Here is a 17,855-nt window from a genome sequence, read left to right as displayed (position 1 = left end):
TGGCGAGAAGTATACTGGGGCGTGGTGCACGATGTGCCCGTCTCCGGAGTCTGACCAGAAGACCGATTCGTTTCCCTCTTTTACGAAGTCGTTTTTTTGGGTCGCCGGCTGGGATCCATTCCGTTGTCCTGGGTGAAAGGCAGAACGCAGGATCCGCTTCGCGAAAGTCATATTCTTGGTCGTACTGATGGTGAGTTGACGCTGCTCTTATATTCAGTAGTTCTTCTCGACTGTATGTAATGAAACCTAAGATGACCTGGGGTACTAATGTAAGAAATAACACGTAAAAAAAAAAAAAACTGCATAGTTTCCTAGGAACGCGAAGCAAGGCGGCCATCTCTGTCGGCGCCGGATGTTAAATTTAAACGCAATGCTACCAAATACGAATTGAGTGTATGTAAACTTCTGACCCACTGGGAATGTGATGAAAGAAATAAAAGCTGAAATAAATCATTCTTTCTCCTATTATTCTGACATTTCACATTCTTAAAATAAAGTGGTGATCCTAACTGACCTAAGACAGGGAATTATTACTATGATTAAATGTCAGGAATTGTGAAAAACTGAGTTTAAATGTAGTTGGTTAAGGTGTATGTAAACTTCCGACTTTAACTGTATATTTCAGTGTTGCATCATCTTCAGTCACTTTATTACGTCACCCACCACTTTATGAATGTATCGCTCTTTCACTCTCTCTTTCTCTCTCTGTCCATCTGTTAGAATGATGGGCATTAAGTGAATGCTCTGTGGGCCCTGTGTGCTACTAGTCTGTGTTGACATGAGGAATGGGCATGCTGCTGCAGAGCACACCCTTACAGAAAAAACACATGATTTTACATGTTGAAAATCACATGATTTCACGGGAAATTGAAACACTACACCCATTTTCACATGTAGGGTGTGGTGTACTGCAGGGCAGTTCTCTAGGCCCTCTACTTTTTTCTATTTTTACCAATGACATACCAGTGGCATTTAACAAAGCCTGTGTGGCCATGTATGCTGATGACTCAACCATATAAGTGTCAGCAACCACAGCTAATGAGGTAACAAACACTTAACAAGGACGTACAGTCAGTTTTGGAATGGGTGGCCAGTAATAAACAGATCCTGAACATCTATAAAACTAAGAGCATTGTATTTGGTACAAATCCCTCCCTAAGCTCTAGACCTCAGCTGAATCTGGTAATGAATGGTGTGGCTGTTGAAGAGAGTTGAGGAGACTTGGTTTTGCCTTAGATTGTAAACTGTCATGGTCATATAGATGCAATGGTTGTGAAGATGGGGAGAGGTCTGTTTGTAATATACAGTGGCAAGAAAAAAGTATGTGAACTGTTTGGAATTACCTGGATTTCTGCATACATGTAACATAAAATTTGATCTGATCTTCGTCTAACTCACAACAATAGACAAACAGTTTGCTTAAACTAATAACAAACAAATTATTGTATTTTTCTTATCTATATTGAATACATAATTTAAACATTCACAGTGTAGGTTGGAAAAAGAATGTGAACCCCTAGGCTAATGACTTCTCCAAAAGCTAATTGGAGTCGGGAGTCAACGAACCTGGAGTCAAATCAATGAGACGAGATTGGAGATGTTGGTTAGAGCTGCCCTGCCCCATAAAAAAACACTCACAAAATTTGAGTTTGCTTTTCACAAAAAGCATTGCCTGATGTGAACCATGCCTTGAACAAAAGAGATCTCAGAAGACCTAAGATTAAGAATAGTTGCTTTGCATTAAGCTGAAAAGGGTTACAAAAGTATCTCTAAAAGTCAGTCCACGGTAAGACACATTGTCTATAAATGGAGAAATTTCAGCACTGTTGCTACTCTCCCTAGGAGTGGCCATCCTGCCAAGATGACTGCAAGAGCACAGAGAAGAATGCTCAATGAGGTTGAGAAGAATCCTAGAGTGTCAGCTAAAGACTTACAGAAATCTCTGGAAGATGCTAATATCTATGTTGACGAGTCTACAATACGTAAAACACCAAACAAGAATGGTGTTCATGGGAGGACACCATGGAAGAAGCCACTGCTGTCCAAAAAAAACATTGCTGCATGTCTGAAGATTGCAAAAGAGCACCTGGATGTTGTTCCACAGCGCTACTGGCAAAATGAGCAGATGAAACTAAAGTTGTGTTGTTTGGAAGGAGAACACAACACTATGTGTGGAGAAAAAAAGGCACAGCACACCAACATCAAAACCTCATCCCAACTGTAAAGTATGGTGGAAGGAGCATTATGGTTTGGGGCTGCCTCAGGGCCTGGACAGCTTGCTATCATCGACGGAAAAATAATTTCCAAAGTTTATCAAGACATTTTGCAGGAGAATGTTAGGCTATCTGTCCGCCAGTTGAAGCTCAATAGAAGTTAGGTGATGCAACAGGACAACGACCCAAAAGACAGAAGTAAATCAACAACAGAACGGCTTGAACAGAGTCCTGACCTCAACCCGATTGAGATGCTGTGACATGACCTGGTTCACACCAGATATACCAATAATATTGTGGAACTGAAACAGTTTTGTAAAGAGGAATGGTCCAAAATTCCTCCTGACCGTTGTGCAGGTCTGATCACAACTGCTGAAAACAAATGGTTGAGGTTATTGCTGCCAAAAGAGGGTCAACCTGTTATTAAATCCAAGGGTTAACATACTTTTCCCACCCTACACTTTGAATGTTTACACAGTGTGTTCAATAAAGACATGGAAAATTATAATTGTTTGTGTGTTATTAGTTTAAGCAGACTGTGTTTGTCTATTGTTGTGACTCAGATGAAGATCAGATTAAATGTTTTGACCAATTTATGCATAAATCCAGGTAATTCTAAAGGGTTCACATACTTTTTCTTCTCGCTGTATGTTCTGCTTTTTTGACACCGCACTCCACAAAGCAAGTCCTGCAGGCTCTAATTTAGTCTTATCTTGATTACTGTCCAGCCATGTGGTCAAGTGCGGCTAAGAAAGACCTAGTTAAGCTGCAGCTGGCCCAGAACAGAGCAGCATGTCTTGTTCTTCATTGTAATCTAATATAAATAGATCATATAATATAAATACTATGCATGCCAGTCTTGTCTTGGCTAAGAGTTGAGGAGAAACTAACTGCATCACTTCTTCTTTTTATAAGAAACAATGTGTTGAAAATTCCAAATTGTTTGCATAGTCAACTTTCACACAGCTCTGACACACACACTTACCCCACCAGACATGCCACCAGGGCTCTTTTCATAGTCCCCAGGTCCAGAACAAATGTAAGAAATCATACAGTATTATATCGAGCCATTATTGTGTGGAACGCCTCATATTGGTCAAATGAACAGCAGACCTGGTTTCAAAAAACAGATAAAGCAACACTTCACGGCACAACTCCTCTCCCCTATTTGACCTTGATATGTTGTGTGTATGTATTGATATATAGGCTGTGTGCCGTTTTTAATTTGATGTAGTTCTGTCCTTGATGTTCATGTCTGTTAATGTTCTGTATTATCTCAAATGTAATGTTCTGTGTGGGCTGCAGGAAGAGTAGCTGCAGCTTTCACAACAGCTAATGGGGACCCTAATAAAATACCAAATACCAAGTTTTGTGTTATCACATTAACTTCACATAAGATCACATGTGAAATTCATATGTTTTTTCCCCCGTAAGTGCAGCAGATGACACCAGTGTGTGTACACAGATGAAGATGACAGCTGTTGCCCTTCTATCACTCAGATTATGAGATGCAACAGAATGGTGATGGCGACGCTGTGTGTGTGTGTGTGTGTGTGTGTGTGTGTGTGTGTGTGTGTGTGTGTGTGTGTGTGTGTGTATGTGTGTGTGTATATATACTGCATTGCCATCACAAGACAATCGTGATGTCTGGTTTGCTTAATATAAGGAATTTGAAATGATTTATACTTTTACTTTTGATACTTAAGTATATTTTAGCAATTACATTTACTTTTGAAACTTAAGTATATTTAAAACTAAATACTTTTTGACTTTTACTCAAGTGGGATTTTACTGGGTGACTTTTACTTTACTTTCATTTTCTATCTTTGCTTTTACTCAAGTATGAAAATTAGGTACTTTTTCCACCACTGCCAATATTATAACATTATTATAACATAGCCTGCTGGGTTAGAAAGAAAAAAGTGGCCCATTTGTTTTCCACACTAAATCAAATACAATCCAGGGGCCACAGAGCAAATTCTTGATTGACTCTGTCATTGTATCTCTGACTGTCCTCTTTTCTCTCTCTCTCTCTCTCTCTCTCAGGACAGCCACTGAGAATGTCTACACGCTGCTGCAGCCCCCTCTTTCTGCTGCCAGGGCAGGCTCTCCTGGTGAGGGGGGGGATGTGGAGGACCAGAGATTGGAGGAGCCAGTGGGCCTGAGCCTGCAGCCAGTGCAGAGCATACCACCACAGCCTGGCATGCCAGGTAGCAGACACCCCTTCTACTCACTGAGCCAGGTACAGTATATGCTGTATCACTTGTGGTACAAAACACTCCCCCTATTTTCTCTGCTCCTGCACGGGCAAGAGGTACCGGTGCATCAGGTCTGACACCAACAGGCTCTTGAACAGCTTCTATCCCCAAGCAATATGACTGATAAATAGATAACAAAATAGCTACACTGACTATCTGAGTTAACCTTGTATCTTTATTGACTTTTTATTTACATTTTTGCACTGCCTCTATGCAAACTCACAGGGCCCTACACACCCATATACACTGTCAATCCAACAAACACTCACTCCATCGTTTGCTCTCTCACACATAATATGCACATACATTTATACTGACTCTACACACCTGCACACACACTCACATATAAGCTGCTGCTACTCTGTTTATCTTATATCCTGTTGCCTGATCACCTTACCCCCCCCAATACATATCTACTTCCATCACTCCAGTATCCCTGCACATGTATGCTTGCTTACTTACATACTTATTTTATTGTGTATTTCCTATTCTTATTTTTTGTGTTTTTTTTTCATTGTTACAGTCTTATTGATTATTGCATTGTTGGGTTTTGAGTTTGCAAGAAAGGCATTTCACTGTACTTGTTCATGTGACATTAAAACTTGAACTCGTACTGGTTGATGAATTCATGATTATAATATCCCTTCCCATCTTTCCTCTTTTTTTTACAGCAATCAGAGCTAGAAACCGAGCACGAGCAACCTGCAGATATAGACAGACAGGTGGACAAGCAGTGGACAGAGGGGAATCACACAGTCAGAGAGAGGACATTAATAAGACCGGCTGACAGACAGGCTGAACAGCACTGGCCAGAGGACAAACTGTCAGACAAAACATGGACAGAGGGAAGAACGGCAGATAGACAGATGGACAGATATTGGACGGAGAGCAGGCATGCAGATAGACACATGGAAAGACAGTGGACAGTTGACAGACAGTTTGATCAAGATGGACAGTGGACAGGGAGCAGACAACAGACAGACAGAACGTGGGCAGAGGGTCGACCAAAAGACATACAGATAGACAGACAGTGGATAGACAGCAGGCAGTCAGGCAGACAGACTGACAGACAAGACCAGGGACGACATCTGGCTCAGAGACCTCTGCCCCCTTACCCATCAGACAGGACTCCATCACCTAAAAGTGAAACTGACTCTCAGAAAAACCTGGACAGACAGAAGTACTCTGACACACAGACGGACAGACACCTGCGCTCAGACACTGCTGTAGGACAGGTGGAAGGGTGGCGGGATGGAGGAGGGGTTCCCCCTGGACGGGTTTCTACGAGTGCATCTAAACCAGACCCTCCTTCCCAGAGCAGCAAACCCAATCTGTCCAAACTGAGACAGAGACATCTACAGGAGAGCTCTGGTACTGCACCCTTCTCTTACACACGTGTTGATTTAATTAATGCATCTGTTTCATTATTTATAATGTTGTAGAGTGTGATATTATTGCTCCATCTTTATCTTCTGGTGCAGAGGAGGAAGCAGGCAGAGAGAGGGATGGTGGAAGAATGGAAAGGAAAGAGAGAGACAGAGATGCAGAGGGACAGCCTCCTCCCATTCCTGAAAAGGTGTCTGTCTTTTCATATTCTTCTGGCTGTCTTGTTTATGTTAATACATTAGTATACTGGTGGATATGTGTGTGGTTATGTTTAGATATTAATTTATAATTTTATTGATTTTGTGCCCCATTTATTTTCAGCCAAAGACATCATCCTATGTGTCTTTTCCAAACGAGTATGCCAATGAAAGGCCGATCCCGCCTCCTGCATTCAGAAAACCATTGCTGGGATTGGCCTACAGGGCTGTCAGCCAAGGTATTAACAATTAAGCCAATATAATTTTGTCATTATAGTCAGAGTATGACAGTGTATAATTGACTGTGGTCTATGGTGTGCAGGTGAGGAAGCAGTGAGGCCTCAAGCCCCCGTGAAACCCCAGAGGAACAGAAAGGCCATGTCTTGTGACACAGGTACACCTGTCTATCTATCTGTCAGTGCGTGTGTGTGTTTGTGTGAATTAATGTGTCTCATGATCACACCCTGTATGACTGTTACCTTGTATTTCCTGTTTTCATTTACCCCAGGCACTGACAGGGATAGCCCTAATAATCTTGAGAAGCCCTCAAATCGCAAACCCCCGGTGAAAAAGCCTAGACTACCCCAGAACAGAAACAAATCCTTGGACTATCCTGGTATCTGTCTTTCTCTCTGTATGTGTGTGTGTGAGTAAATGTGAGTATGTGTTTCCTCTCATACATTATGCATAAAAACAGCTACATTTCTTGGGATACAGCTAAGTTTGTGTGTGTGTGTGCATGCGTTTTTGTTTCAGACTAAAACTAAGCAACGCTTTCAATCACCTTCGGTCGGAATAGAATTCAAACATGACTTCGTTGTTGTTAATTATCTTAACAAATCGTGTTTTATGAGATTAATCAGGCATGTCTCTCGTTCGGTTCTATTCCAGACAGTGTCAACTTAGCGTCTGGTAACAACAAGCTGTTGTGATGGCGATGGAATTCAGCTGCTTCAGACTGACCAGCCAGAGGGTTGTTGTGACAACTGGGCAGCATTTTGTCCAATGTGAAGAGGAGGGAGATAGGAAGGAAAATCTAGACTCTAGAGAGAGAGGGGACCCAGATAGCGGGGGAGGGGAAGATAAATGGCTGAGAGTGCTAAATGATAAGGACATCGCCAACCATCACTTACCTACTGCATTATTATTGGAACACACACGGCCTATTACTAGTCTGTCTCTGTCTGTACCTTGCCTTCACTGTCTTTTCCTGACATCTCAATGAAAACCTGCTGAACTGTTTTGCAGCTATTCAAAATGGTAGTTTCTACTTTTGAACATCAAATTCACTGTTGTCTGCACTTAAAGAATTGCCAAAACACTGTCATGCTATATTGCCAAGGGGCCAAACATTGGAACGTTGTTATTATCATCATTCAGAGTTGCACTTTACTTTGTATTATTCATATATATGTGGCTAAGCTGGACTAAAGAAAGGAATTTTACTTTATTCAAATGTTATGCATTTTGACTGCTGTGAACATTGATTGCCATGTTTGAAACTTAAAAATGAGTTGTTGCTTATTATTAAATGAAACTTGATTATTTCTATCTAGTTCTGCTGTCACAGACTGAAAGGTAATATATTTTATAGAACAATTCAATTGAAAGATTATGTATGAGTATACTGTATGAATGAATAAAAATGCTGTACTGGAAGACACATTGAAAATGTTATATTTTTTATGGTTTGGTTCATAATAGGATAATGAACAGGTAAATGATTTCTGCCTTCCAAGCTGCATTCATTATGCCTTAACCACAGTAATACCACACTGGGTTATATTATCTCAACCAGCAGAGTGGCATCTACAGTAGGTCTCCTGTAATTCTCTCTGACAGCAGGTGGCGACCAACCCCAACGAATGAGAGGAGGACCACTCAGTGCCAGAAAGACTCATAGGCTGCGTTCACACAGGCAGCCCAATTCTGATCTTTTTTTCACTAGTTTGTCCTTTGACCAATTGGAACAGCTCTGAAAAAGATTGGATGTGAAACGATCTGATGTGATTGGTCAAAAGGCCAATAAGTGGAAAAAAATTCAGAATTGAGCTGCCTGTGTAAACGCAGCCTATTGAATACCAAACACATGAGCTGCTGTGAAGTCTTGCTGGTTGCCATTAGCAACCATGTCATGGCCTTATTTCTAAAGATGGTGGAACGAGTCAAATATTGGCTTTGGCGGGCTGGTGTGCTAAGTACGCTGTGATGCCAGGAGACATACTAATGAGCTATGCATATGGAAATTAATAAGCTGTTTCTATAAAATGTAACTAAAACTTGAAAAGATGCTTCTCATAAATCTCCCACCCTGCCTAACTTCTTATATTGAGGTTGGAATGAATGGGTGGGTGGGAAGCCGACTGAGAAAAGACACTGGATCTTATATTGATCTCTTTTATCATTGGCTTTCATGCACTTGGCAGTTAATCATCGTGATTAGAGACATGAAGACTTACTTTAATATCCTGTCTTGGACATATTGACTTAATTTGACTGTCTGGGCTCACTGTTCAACCATCTCTCAATACGAAGGGAAGTATTGTATTAGGCTACATTTACCTTCATTTTTATTACTAACAACTTATACCAAAAAAATGTTGTAGTTCCAAATTAAATACAGCCAGGGTAAGGCAGGTTATCAGGACAGGTTTGGTACCAACAATAACTTGATCATGTTGAGTCAGGATGATGAAGTATCTATTCGAGAGTATCTGTTGTGTGTTTGTACTTCACTTCTTCCAGTTGTTGGGAAGACACATCATCCATAACAGGAGAAGCCTATATCAATCCTACCCAGAATTATTATTTTACCTTTACCAAGCAACATAATCACATATCATACAGAGTACTGGGAAAGGGAGAGAGCATATGTAGGTAGAGCAAAGGGAGAAGCATGGAAATGAAAGGGATGAAAGCAGAGCAATGTGCACACTGTGCAGCATCTAAACATCTTTAATCCATGTTAGCCCCTGTACTGTATAGCGTGAGGAGGGATCTGTGTGAAAAAACAGGATAGACAAAGGGACAGACCCACAGACACATTAGGGTAATGGATACTGTACTGTATACTACACCAAGTTCATGAGAAACCCAGACAACACAAAGAATGTTGTAGAAGTTAGACACCAATACAGAGATATGTATTCAGAAACACTGACATATGCAGGGGAATAATATACGGTACATACAGTACATTTGATCTGTACCTCTACTGTACACACACAACCATAGACAAAAAAAGAGACTAGGTAGGGCTAGAATGTTCTAAATGGTTCAGGCTCTCCCATAGTTCTAGGAGTATACCATCAAATCATATATTGTGGTGGGCAGGGCAGGTCCTTGTCGTTCTGCCGCCATAGGCGAAACCAAAAAATGCACCCCCTGCAAAACTAGAACAGTCCCAGTTAGCAAAATAACGTTGGAAAATACATATTTTCCAGAAGTTTAAATCAAGTTCATTTTCGGCTCTGAATTAAAGTTGAAAACACTCATTTTCTGGATTTTCAAAATACATATTTTACAGACGTTGAAAATATGTAGTTTCCCAGATGTTGAAATCAGGCACATTTTTGCTTCTGAATGAAAGTTGAAAGAAAGTCATTTAAAGATTTTTTAAAGTGTAACCTTTATAATTGGTTCAATTTCGTCTGGACCGGACAAAAAAAACAATGTCTGTGCATGTGGAAATCAAGGCCAGTCTGGAACTGCACCAAAAAAAGACGTCCAAAAGGCTTCGGCTTTGGTCAGTGCTTACTGAGGTGTTGCCTGAAATTACATTTTATGAATGCTCATCTATGTGGTAAGTGTTCCATTTGTAAAACACTGAAAACGATGTCCAAAAGACGTCGGCTCGTGCTTGCTGGGGTGTAGCCTACCATGTAGACCCGCAATGGAAATGTATGAATGCCAATCCATGATGTAGGCTCACCGTTTGTAAAACAGGCCATTACACTGACTTTATTAGTCCTGATTCCAGTGACTAATCAATTTGGCTATTTACGCTCTGAATATCAGTTACCCAACTTTCTTTTTTTATGTGTTGTTGTTGGAGGTGCGTCTTGGTCAGTTTAGCTCAGAAAACGCCCGCTCACAATCCTGTCTAATGAGCAAATGAGCACCGTGGTGGTGGGTGTTGTTTTCTGAAATTCCAGGCACTCAGTATGACACAGTCTTTCTGAGTTGGTTTCATAAGTAACTTCTGTTTTTGTGCTCTACTTTGGAGTTTGTTTGACAGCTCATAGAAAGATGGAATTCAATTATCTGACTCTGAAGATGAACTCAGCGCTGTTGAGACACTTCATTTATTTTTTATCTGTGCCCATTCACTTGTATGGATATTTTTTTAAGGTTAAAATAAGCTAAATGATCTGGCAAAGACGTTAGACAATTTATGTGGTAAAAAAAGTAGAAAAAAACAATTTTAAATTAATTATCACTCAATATAAGATATTTAGGTATGCTTAGATTTCACTTTTTGCAGTGTTGGCACTTGGCTTGTTATTAAAGAGCTTTGGGTTTGAACAAAAAGGCAACCTAGTTCAGGTTCAAGTTCCTCATTAATAATTTCTGACAGTGTAATGTCTGTCACCGCTAAGTGGTAGTCAATAATAATAAGAAACATGTCAATGAAAAGGTTTAAATTGGTTCCCTGGCTAACAGTTTATGAAAGCTCGGGGATTATATGACGAGATGCAGTTTAATGTAATTATAACCATGTCTGCTAAAGGTCAGGAGTGAGCTGTTCACCCCGTTGTCATGGGAACTGTCACCCTAATGACAGGCATGACTGCCTTTAGGGCTACATCAGAGCCCAAACAGCAGCCTCTTTTAGATCTGCCCACGGCTTACTGTAACTTCCACTGTGCAATGAGCACAATTGTTAGATGCTCCACCTGAAACTGAAAAAATGTATCACCTCCTCATGCCCAGTTGTGTACCATCACCCGGCTTCTAGCAAATTACACTTTGTACCAATGTGTTTTTTTCATAATAGGGCTCTATACACCCATAGTAAAGAGAAATGGCAGCCTGTGACTGATGTGTGTGATTAATTGTGATCAATAATTTACAGTAGACATTATAGTGTGTGTCTGAGTGCCGCCCGTGCCCCCGCTGTGTCGGAGTCTGACAGGTCACACGTGTTGACTCACTCCACACAGAGCTGATGCCTTCTCAGCTGAAAAGACTACCAGTAACCACAATCATTATCAGGCTTTAAATACTGCTTTTACAATTCTCTGCAATTACTATTGAGTTCCTGTCCCTCTGTGTATATACAGTATTACCTTCAAGCCCACATGTAGTGCCAAGCATTTAAGATGACCTTTTCTATCTTTTAAAACTTTTTCTCAACCGATTTGTCAAAACTGTGCATTGAGTGTTGTAGAGTATTATGTGATTGTCTTAAAGGTATTTTAAAGATTGAAATATAGCTATACAGAATTAACAAAACTATCTCCCTAGCATTGCATTACAAGACAATAATGTGTGGATTAAATTTGATTTTGAGTGTTGAAAGGCTCTACAGAGTAGCATGATTATAGACCAGTGGAAGAGTGATGGGAGGGAAATATGAATGATGAAGGGTGGAGAGATAGAGGAGGGAGGGAGAAGGAATAGTGAGGGGAGAGAATTAACAGATTTAGTGTCATCTCTCAGTCTGGGACAGGATCCAATTTATCGACTACCTTAATCCCTTCATCCTTTTCTTCCTCCTCATCTCTGTCTACTCCATGTCTGTCTGTCTGTCTGTCTGTCTGTCTGTCTGTCTGTCTGTCTGTCTGTCTGTCTGTCTGTCTGTCTGTCTGTCTGTCTGTCTGTGTCTGTCTGTCTGTCTGTCTGTCTGTCTGTCTGTCTGTCTGTCTGTCTGTCTGTCTGTCTGTCTGTCTGTCTGTCTGTCTGTCTGTCTGTCTGTCTGTCTGTCTGTCTGTGTCTGTCTGTCTGTCTGTCTGTCTGTCTGTCTGTCTGTCTGTCTGTCTGTCTGTCTGTCTGTCTGTCTGTCTGTCTGTCTGTCTGTCTCTGTCTGTCTGTCTGTGTCTTTTTGTCTGTCTGTCTGTCTTTTTTAGTCATTCATCTATTCAGGTGGAACTAATGGTGATTTAGTGGTACAGCTGTTATATGCAAGTATTAAAATGAAGAGTCGTGGCCAAGGTAGGTTGCAGCACATAATAGCACAGTCTGTGAGGAATACCCGGTACGGATATTTGGGAAATAATTGTAGGGAAGTTTTAGAATGAGTGAAGTTAAGAGCCTACACATCTAATAGAAACACGTATTAAAACGTACCATGATCGTGATTAACATTGGAATGTGGTAAATAACTTAGTACCATTGATCTGTGTGGGGTGTAGACACTTGGGGGGGGGGGGACTATTGACAGCTTTTGTCTACATTACAGATGGTTTATTAAAGTGCGGGTATCTGTTAATCTGACACCAGTTACAGAAGCAGAATCAGCTCTCTAATCCCTTGACTAGCCTGATAATCCCACTCACAACAATACTCAACAAGTGGACACACATACACAGACACACACAAAGACAAACAATATTCATACTATACAAACCAATGCCAGACAGCTCAGTCATAGTACTAGAACTTGTACTAGTTTTTTTTTCATTGGTAACTCTCAAGCCCATGAAGTGGGGTGAAATAGATTAATCAAATGTGGAGTCTACCAGTAATATTGCACTATAGTAGTTTTATAAATTCATGCCAAACAATTACTGTTTTTGAGAGATGATATCAAAACATGCACCATGTCTGTGAGGAAAGGGGTGGGAGGGGTGGGGGAGTGAAGGAGGGAGACTTAAATGGGCTAGATACAGTAGGGTTTAACAGTTGAAGTGGTGGATTAGATCCCTTTTACAATAATAAGGAGATTGACAGACACAGACACACAGGGGATGGAGGGAGGGAGGGGGGAGGAAGGAGGGTGGAGGGAGTGGTGGAGAGAGGCAGGGAGGGTGCGTGGGTGGGTGGAGGGAGGGAGATAAACGATAAACAACTGTTGCAACAGTGAATAATGGAGATCAATTTGGGGAAATAAATAAATATAAGAGGAGAACAAATTACAAAAACTAAAGGGTGAAACCATTAATTATTTGTAGTAGAACATCATCTGACTCTTTACCTGACGGTTACTTGTGTTTCTTGTGTGTTTTTACAGTACAATGTTTTATTTAATATTGTTATAGGCACAGGATATATAGTAGGAGAGGGATGGACAAAATCAGTAATTTTCATGTCTAAAGCAGAAGAATAGGGGCACGGCAGGCTTTACTGGGTGCATGGGAGGTGAGATAGAGAGTGAAGGAGACAGATCCTGCGAGGGAGGGGGCCCCCTTATGAGGTGAGACGTGTAAGCCTGCTGCTTGTAACAGAGTTAGCCAGGATAAGGACATGTATCTGTGGGATCAGAGGGAGTTAGAGGGAACCTCCAGACCACAGCGTCACACCATCTGTCTCAGTCAGTGCCCTGCTCTGTTAGAAAACAGGCCATGTTGCACTTTTAATCCCTCATGTTCAATGTTCCCTCTAATATTTTGCAGCACTGAGCAAACTGAGTGGAAATTTGAAATTTGTGAGAATACCCTTACAGTTTCAGACAGAAGCCAATAGGCTATTGTGGCTATTTGAGCATAATGCAGGCCTACCAACAAAACCAATGGAGCAAGTCCCATAACATTTTCACATTGAAATACACTACATGATCAAAAGTATGTTGACACCTGCGAACATCTCATTCCAAATTCATGGGCATTAATTGTGCATTAATATGGAGTTGGTCCCCCCTTTGCTGCTATAACAGCCTCTACTCTTCTGGGAAGGCTTTCCACTAGATGTTGGAACATTGCTGTGGGGACTTGCTTCCATTCAGCCAAAAAACCATTAGTGAGGGTGGGCACTGATGTTGGGCGATTAGGCCTGGTTTGCAGTCGGCGTTCCAATTCATCCCAAAGGTGTTCAGTGAGGTTGAGGTCAGGGTTCATTGCGCATGGTGATCTTAGGCTTGTGTGCAGCTGCTCGGCCATGGAAACCCATTTCATGAAGCTCCCGACGAACAGTTCTTGTGCTGACAGTTCTTGTGCTGATGTTTCTTCCAGAGGCAGTGTGGAACTCGGTAGTGAGTGTTGCAACAGTGAACAGACGATTTTTACGTGCTATGTGCTTCAGCACTCGGCGGTCTCGTTTACACTTCACAGTAACAGCACTTACAGTTGACCGGCAACTCTGGCAGGGCAGAAAGTTCACAAACTGACTTGTTGGAAAGGTGGCATCCTATGACGGTGCCACGTTGAAAGCCACTGAGCTCTTCAGTAAGGCCATTCTACTGCCAGTGTTTGTCTATGGAGATTGCATGGCTACATTTTTGTCAGCAACATTTGTGGCTGAAATAGGCAAATCCACAAATTTGAAGGGGTGTCCACATACTTTTGTTTATATAGTATAGCTTTGGATTTCTATGCTATAGCCCACAGTATGTGGTGTTCAATGGAGGCCCACATTGCATGAGACTTTTAAAACGTTTTTTTACATTATGATGAGCTTGACATGAATTATTATTATTTTTTTTGTACTTGGTCTGTAACATCATTGGCCTAGACTGTAAATTGCACTGTACTTTGTTTTATGATGCAAGAAACCACTTTACTAAATAAAAGTTATTATTATTACCATATTGAGAATTAGACAAGGTTGGCTACCCCTCTGCCTATTGGCTTCTTTGCATATTCAAGCCTGTCTCAAAATACAACACTACCTCTTAACATAAGCTTTTTACCTGACTGGCTTTTCAAATAAATGTGGTCTACACATTTTGTGCTCCTGTCGGAAGCAGTTAACTCCCTATTGTTGACCTATACTTATATATAACAGGGCTAATAACTCGTTAACTAGCAAAGAATATCAACAACTGTGCACATGCTGATCTGGACTGATCTGAAAAGCGCATTCACTCGGGGCTCATGGGCTACCCTAACCAATAGAATTCTACTCCATTGCTCTCTGGCTCTGCCTACAACAAAATCACAGACTCAATCTTGCAAAGTTAGATTTGTTTTGGTTTGTTGCATTGAAAAGAGCCTGATATAATGTTCATTCGATCACAGAAAAAGCGTTGATTTGTATAGTGCAAAGTAATAGGGCGAACTCAGTAAAGTTCAATCTCTTGCGTCTCTGTGTGTCCTGACATTTCTTTTGTGTGGCAGTCTTGGAGGAGGTGCACGGCCGCACACCCGCGCAGCTTAGAGGGACATTGCTCAGGTCCCTCTCCTCCATTCCCCTCTTTCTCTACTATCCTTTTGACACTTTGACCCAGGACAGGAGCTGTTTTAAGGTATTAGGGTAGACAAACCGGGGTGACTGTGGGGTCAGCGCTGTGCTGAGGGGTTGGGCGTCACTGGCTCCGTGGCTAATCATTGCCCTAGGCCAAAGCCCTCTGCTCAACCCCATGACACAAGGAGCTGTGAAACTGTTATTACACATATTACACTAATCAAAAATGCATATGCCAAATAGAGTGATTATTACAGTAACACGTGTGGATAACAGCTAGGAAGACTGACTGATCCATTTTTTAATGCCACAGTAGTCTCTAAAACAAATGCTGCTAGTATTATTTCAGAGAGGTGATGCAAGTATTACTGTTCAGGAGCAAGTGCTCAGAACAAGGGATATTACAAAGGAGAGAAAGATACATGTAGGTTGGATATGGACTGAAACTGAGTGAGCTTTGGGGATTGTGATTTGTGGTATCATACAGTATGTGAGGTGTCTGAGTTATGTTGATGATTATATGAAAATAGTGTTTGAGATGTGGCTCCTGAATGATGAGAGGTGAGGTGAGGAGGGATGTTGGAGCTGTTGTGTACGCTAGGGGTGGTAATGTATTTGGCATGAAGTATGAGGTAAGTTCTTCTATATCTCCCTCTCTCTCTCTTTGTCCCTCGGACCCAGTTGGTTTAAACGTTAAGCTTTCCCCCGGAAACATGACAGGAGATAGTGATATAGAGGTAGAGGAAAGGGGGGTAATTGTTTTTGCAGTTCTAGAAACAGTAAGATGGTCTCTGGTGGCTGTACCTCTGTCTGCTTGACTGTGTTGTTCTTACACCACAAGGCCGAATATCTGATTGATAAATAGACAACGTAATGAAATGTTTTGTGTTGGACAGAGTTAAATAACATGGCCTAGATTAAAATAAATGTCTGTGCGTCTTTTTTTGTATGTGTGGTTGTCTGTGTGTGCGTGCCTGTCTCGGTATGTTATTGGTTTTGTTTACCCTCCAGATCAGATTTGGGCAGACAATATTAACTCACTGATTCCTTAACGAGACGTTATTAAGACACAAAGAGACTCCGGATTAACGAGTTTAGCTTTTGAGGATCATTAAAAAGTGCTTGTTATGTTTTTCTCAGCTTGATGAATTTCAAAGGGGTGAAAAAACAGAGATTATACTGTTTCTAAAGGCTAACTCCAAGAGACAACAGGGTGTGAGGGGAAATGGGGTCTGGGATTTTGGGGGACAGGCAAAGAACAGAGACATGAACCGTGGCCAGATATTTTAATATCTTTTGCCAGTGCCTGTAGCAATTTTGAGTTTATTATTTAATATGGAAAGTCAAATAATGATTTGAAGTGAATTGGCGTTATTTCGCTTGATTCATTTGCCCCACAAAATAGCTTTCTAGTCCCTTCCCCAGATATCAGATACAAAATAAGAAAGTTAAATTTTGAATGAGAATGACTCACTTAAATGACACTGTAGCGCTTCGAAACATTATCATGCATTTATCTTCTTGATTTCTGTCACTACATCATTGTTGCGCATTTGTTTTTTATAGGTCTTCATAGTGTTTTAGTAGCGGTAAGTGGGAAAGGGGAAAGCGGGATAACTACAGTGCCTTCAGAAGGTATTCATACCCCTTGACTTATTCCCCATTTTGTTGTGTTACAACCTGAATTTAAAATTGATTAAATATATTGTTTTATCTCACCCATCTACCCACAATACCCCATAATGACAAAGTGAAAACATGTTGTTAGACATTTTTGCCAATGTATTGAAAATTAAATACAGAAATATCTATTTTACATACATATTCACACCCCTGAGTCAATACATGTTAGAATCCCATTTGAAAGTGATTACAGCTGTGAGTATTTCTGCATAAGTGTCTAAGAGTGTTGCATGCCTGGATTGTACAATATTTGCACATTATTCATAAAAAATTATTCTGTCACGGCTGTTCAAAGGAGAGGACCAAAGTGTAGCGTGGTGAGCGTACATTTTCTTTATTTTAATCAAAATGATGCCAAACACTACAAAAACAAACCGTGACGCTCAAAAGCAAAGTGCTCTAAACAGAGACAACCTCCCACAAACACAGGTGGGAAAAAGGGTACCTAAGTATGGTTCCCAATCAGCGACAACGATAGACAGCTGTCCCTGATTGAGAACCATACCCGGCCAACCACAAAGAAATAGAAAACATAGAACACAAAACATAGAATTCCCACCCCAACACACGCCCTGACCAAACCAAAATAGAGACATAAAAAGGATCTCTAAGGTCAGGGCGTGACATCTTCAAGCTCTGTCAAGTTGGTTGTTGATTGCTAGACAGAGATTTTCAAGACGATTAATGTCAAAACTGTAAATAGGCTGCTCAGGAACATTCAATGTCATTTAGTTGTAGGGGTTTTCGTCCTCTTCTGAGGAAGAGTAGTCAAGATCGGACCAATGCGCAGCGTGGTATGTGTCCATGTTAATATTTAATAAATCAACTGTACACTGAAC

General features: G+C 41.0%; 1 protein-coding gene across 3 annotated transcripts in view; it reads left to right on the top strand.

The window, feature by feature from the left end:
• The window catches only part of LOC112251151 (capping protein, Arp2/3 and myosin-I linker protein 3-like), a 39,746-nt gene extending 32,033 nt beyond the window's left edge, over positions 1-7,713 (top strand). For 2 of the 3 annotated variants that reach the window (XM_024421934.2, XM_024421933.2), the window contains exons 34-40: positions 4,260-4,455; positions 5,143-5,842; positions 5,953-6,047; positions 6,179-6,293; positions 6,377-6,448; positions 6,563-6,670; positions 6,946-7,713. In XM_024421934.2, coding sequence (XP_024277702.1) covers positions 4,260-4,455; positions 5,143-5,842; positions 5,953-6,047; positions 6,179-6,293; positions 6,377-6,448; positions 6,563-6,670; positions 6,946-6,986 — 1,327 coding nt within the window. In that variant the 3' untranslated portion in view covers positions 6,987-7,713. The remainder of the gene's footprint in view (positions 1-4,259; positions 4,456-5,142; positions 5,843-5,952; positions 6,048-6,178; positions 6,294-6,376; positions 6,449-6,562; positions 6,671-6,945) is intronic. The other variant, XM_024421935.2, reaches the window with a different exon arrangement.
• Positions 7,714-17,855: the final 10,142 nt, after the last annotated feature.

The sequence above is a fragment of the Oncorhynchus tshawytscha genome, linkage group LG05 (genome assembly GCF_018296145.1).
Source record: "Oncorhynchus tshawytscha isolate Ot180627B linkage group LG05, Otsh_v2.0, whole genome shotgun sequence".
Lineage (NCBI taxonomy): Eukaryota > Metazoa > Chordata > Actinopteri > Salmoniformes > Salmonidae > Oncorhynchus > Oncorhynchus tshawytscha.
This window is presented reverse-complemented; position numbering and strand designations above follow the sequence as displayed.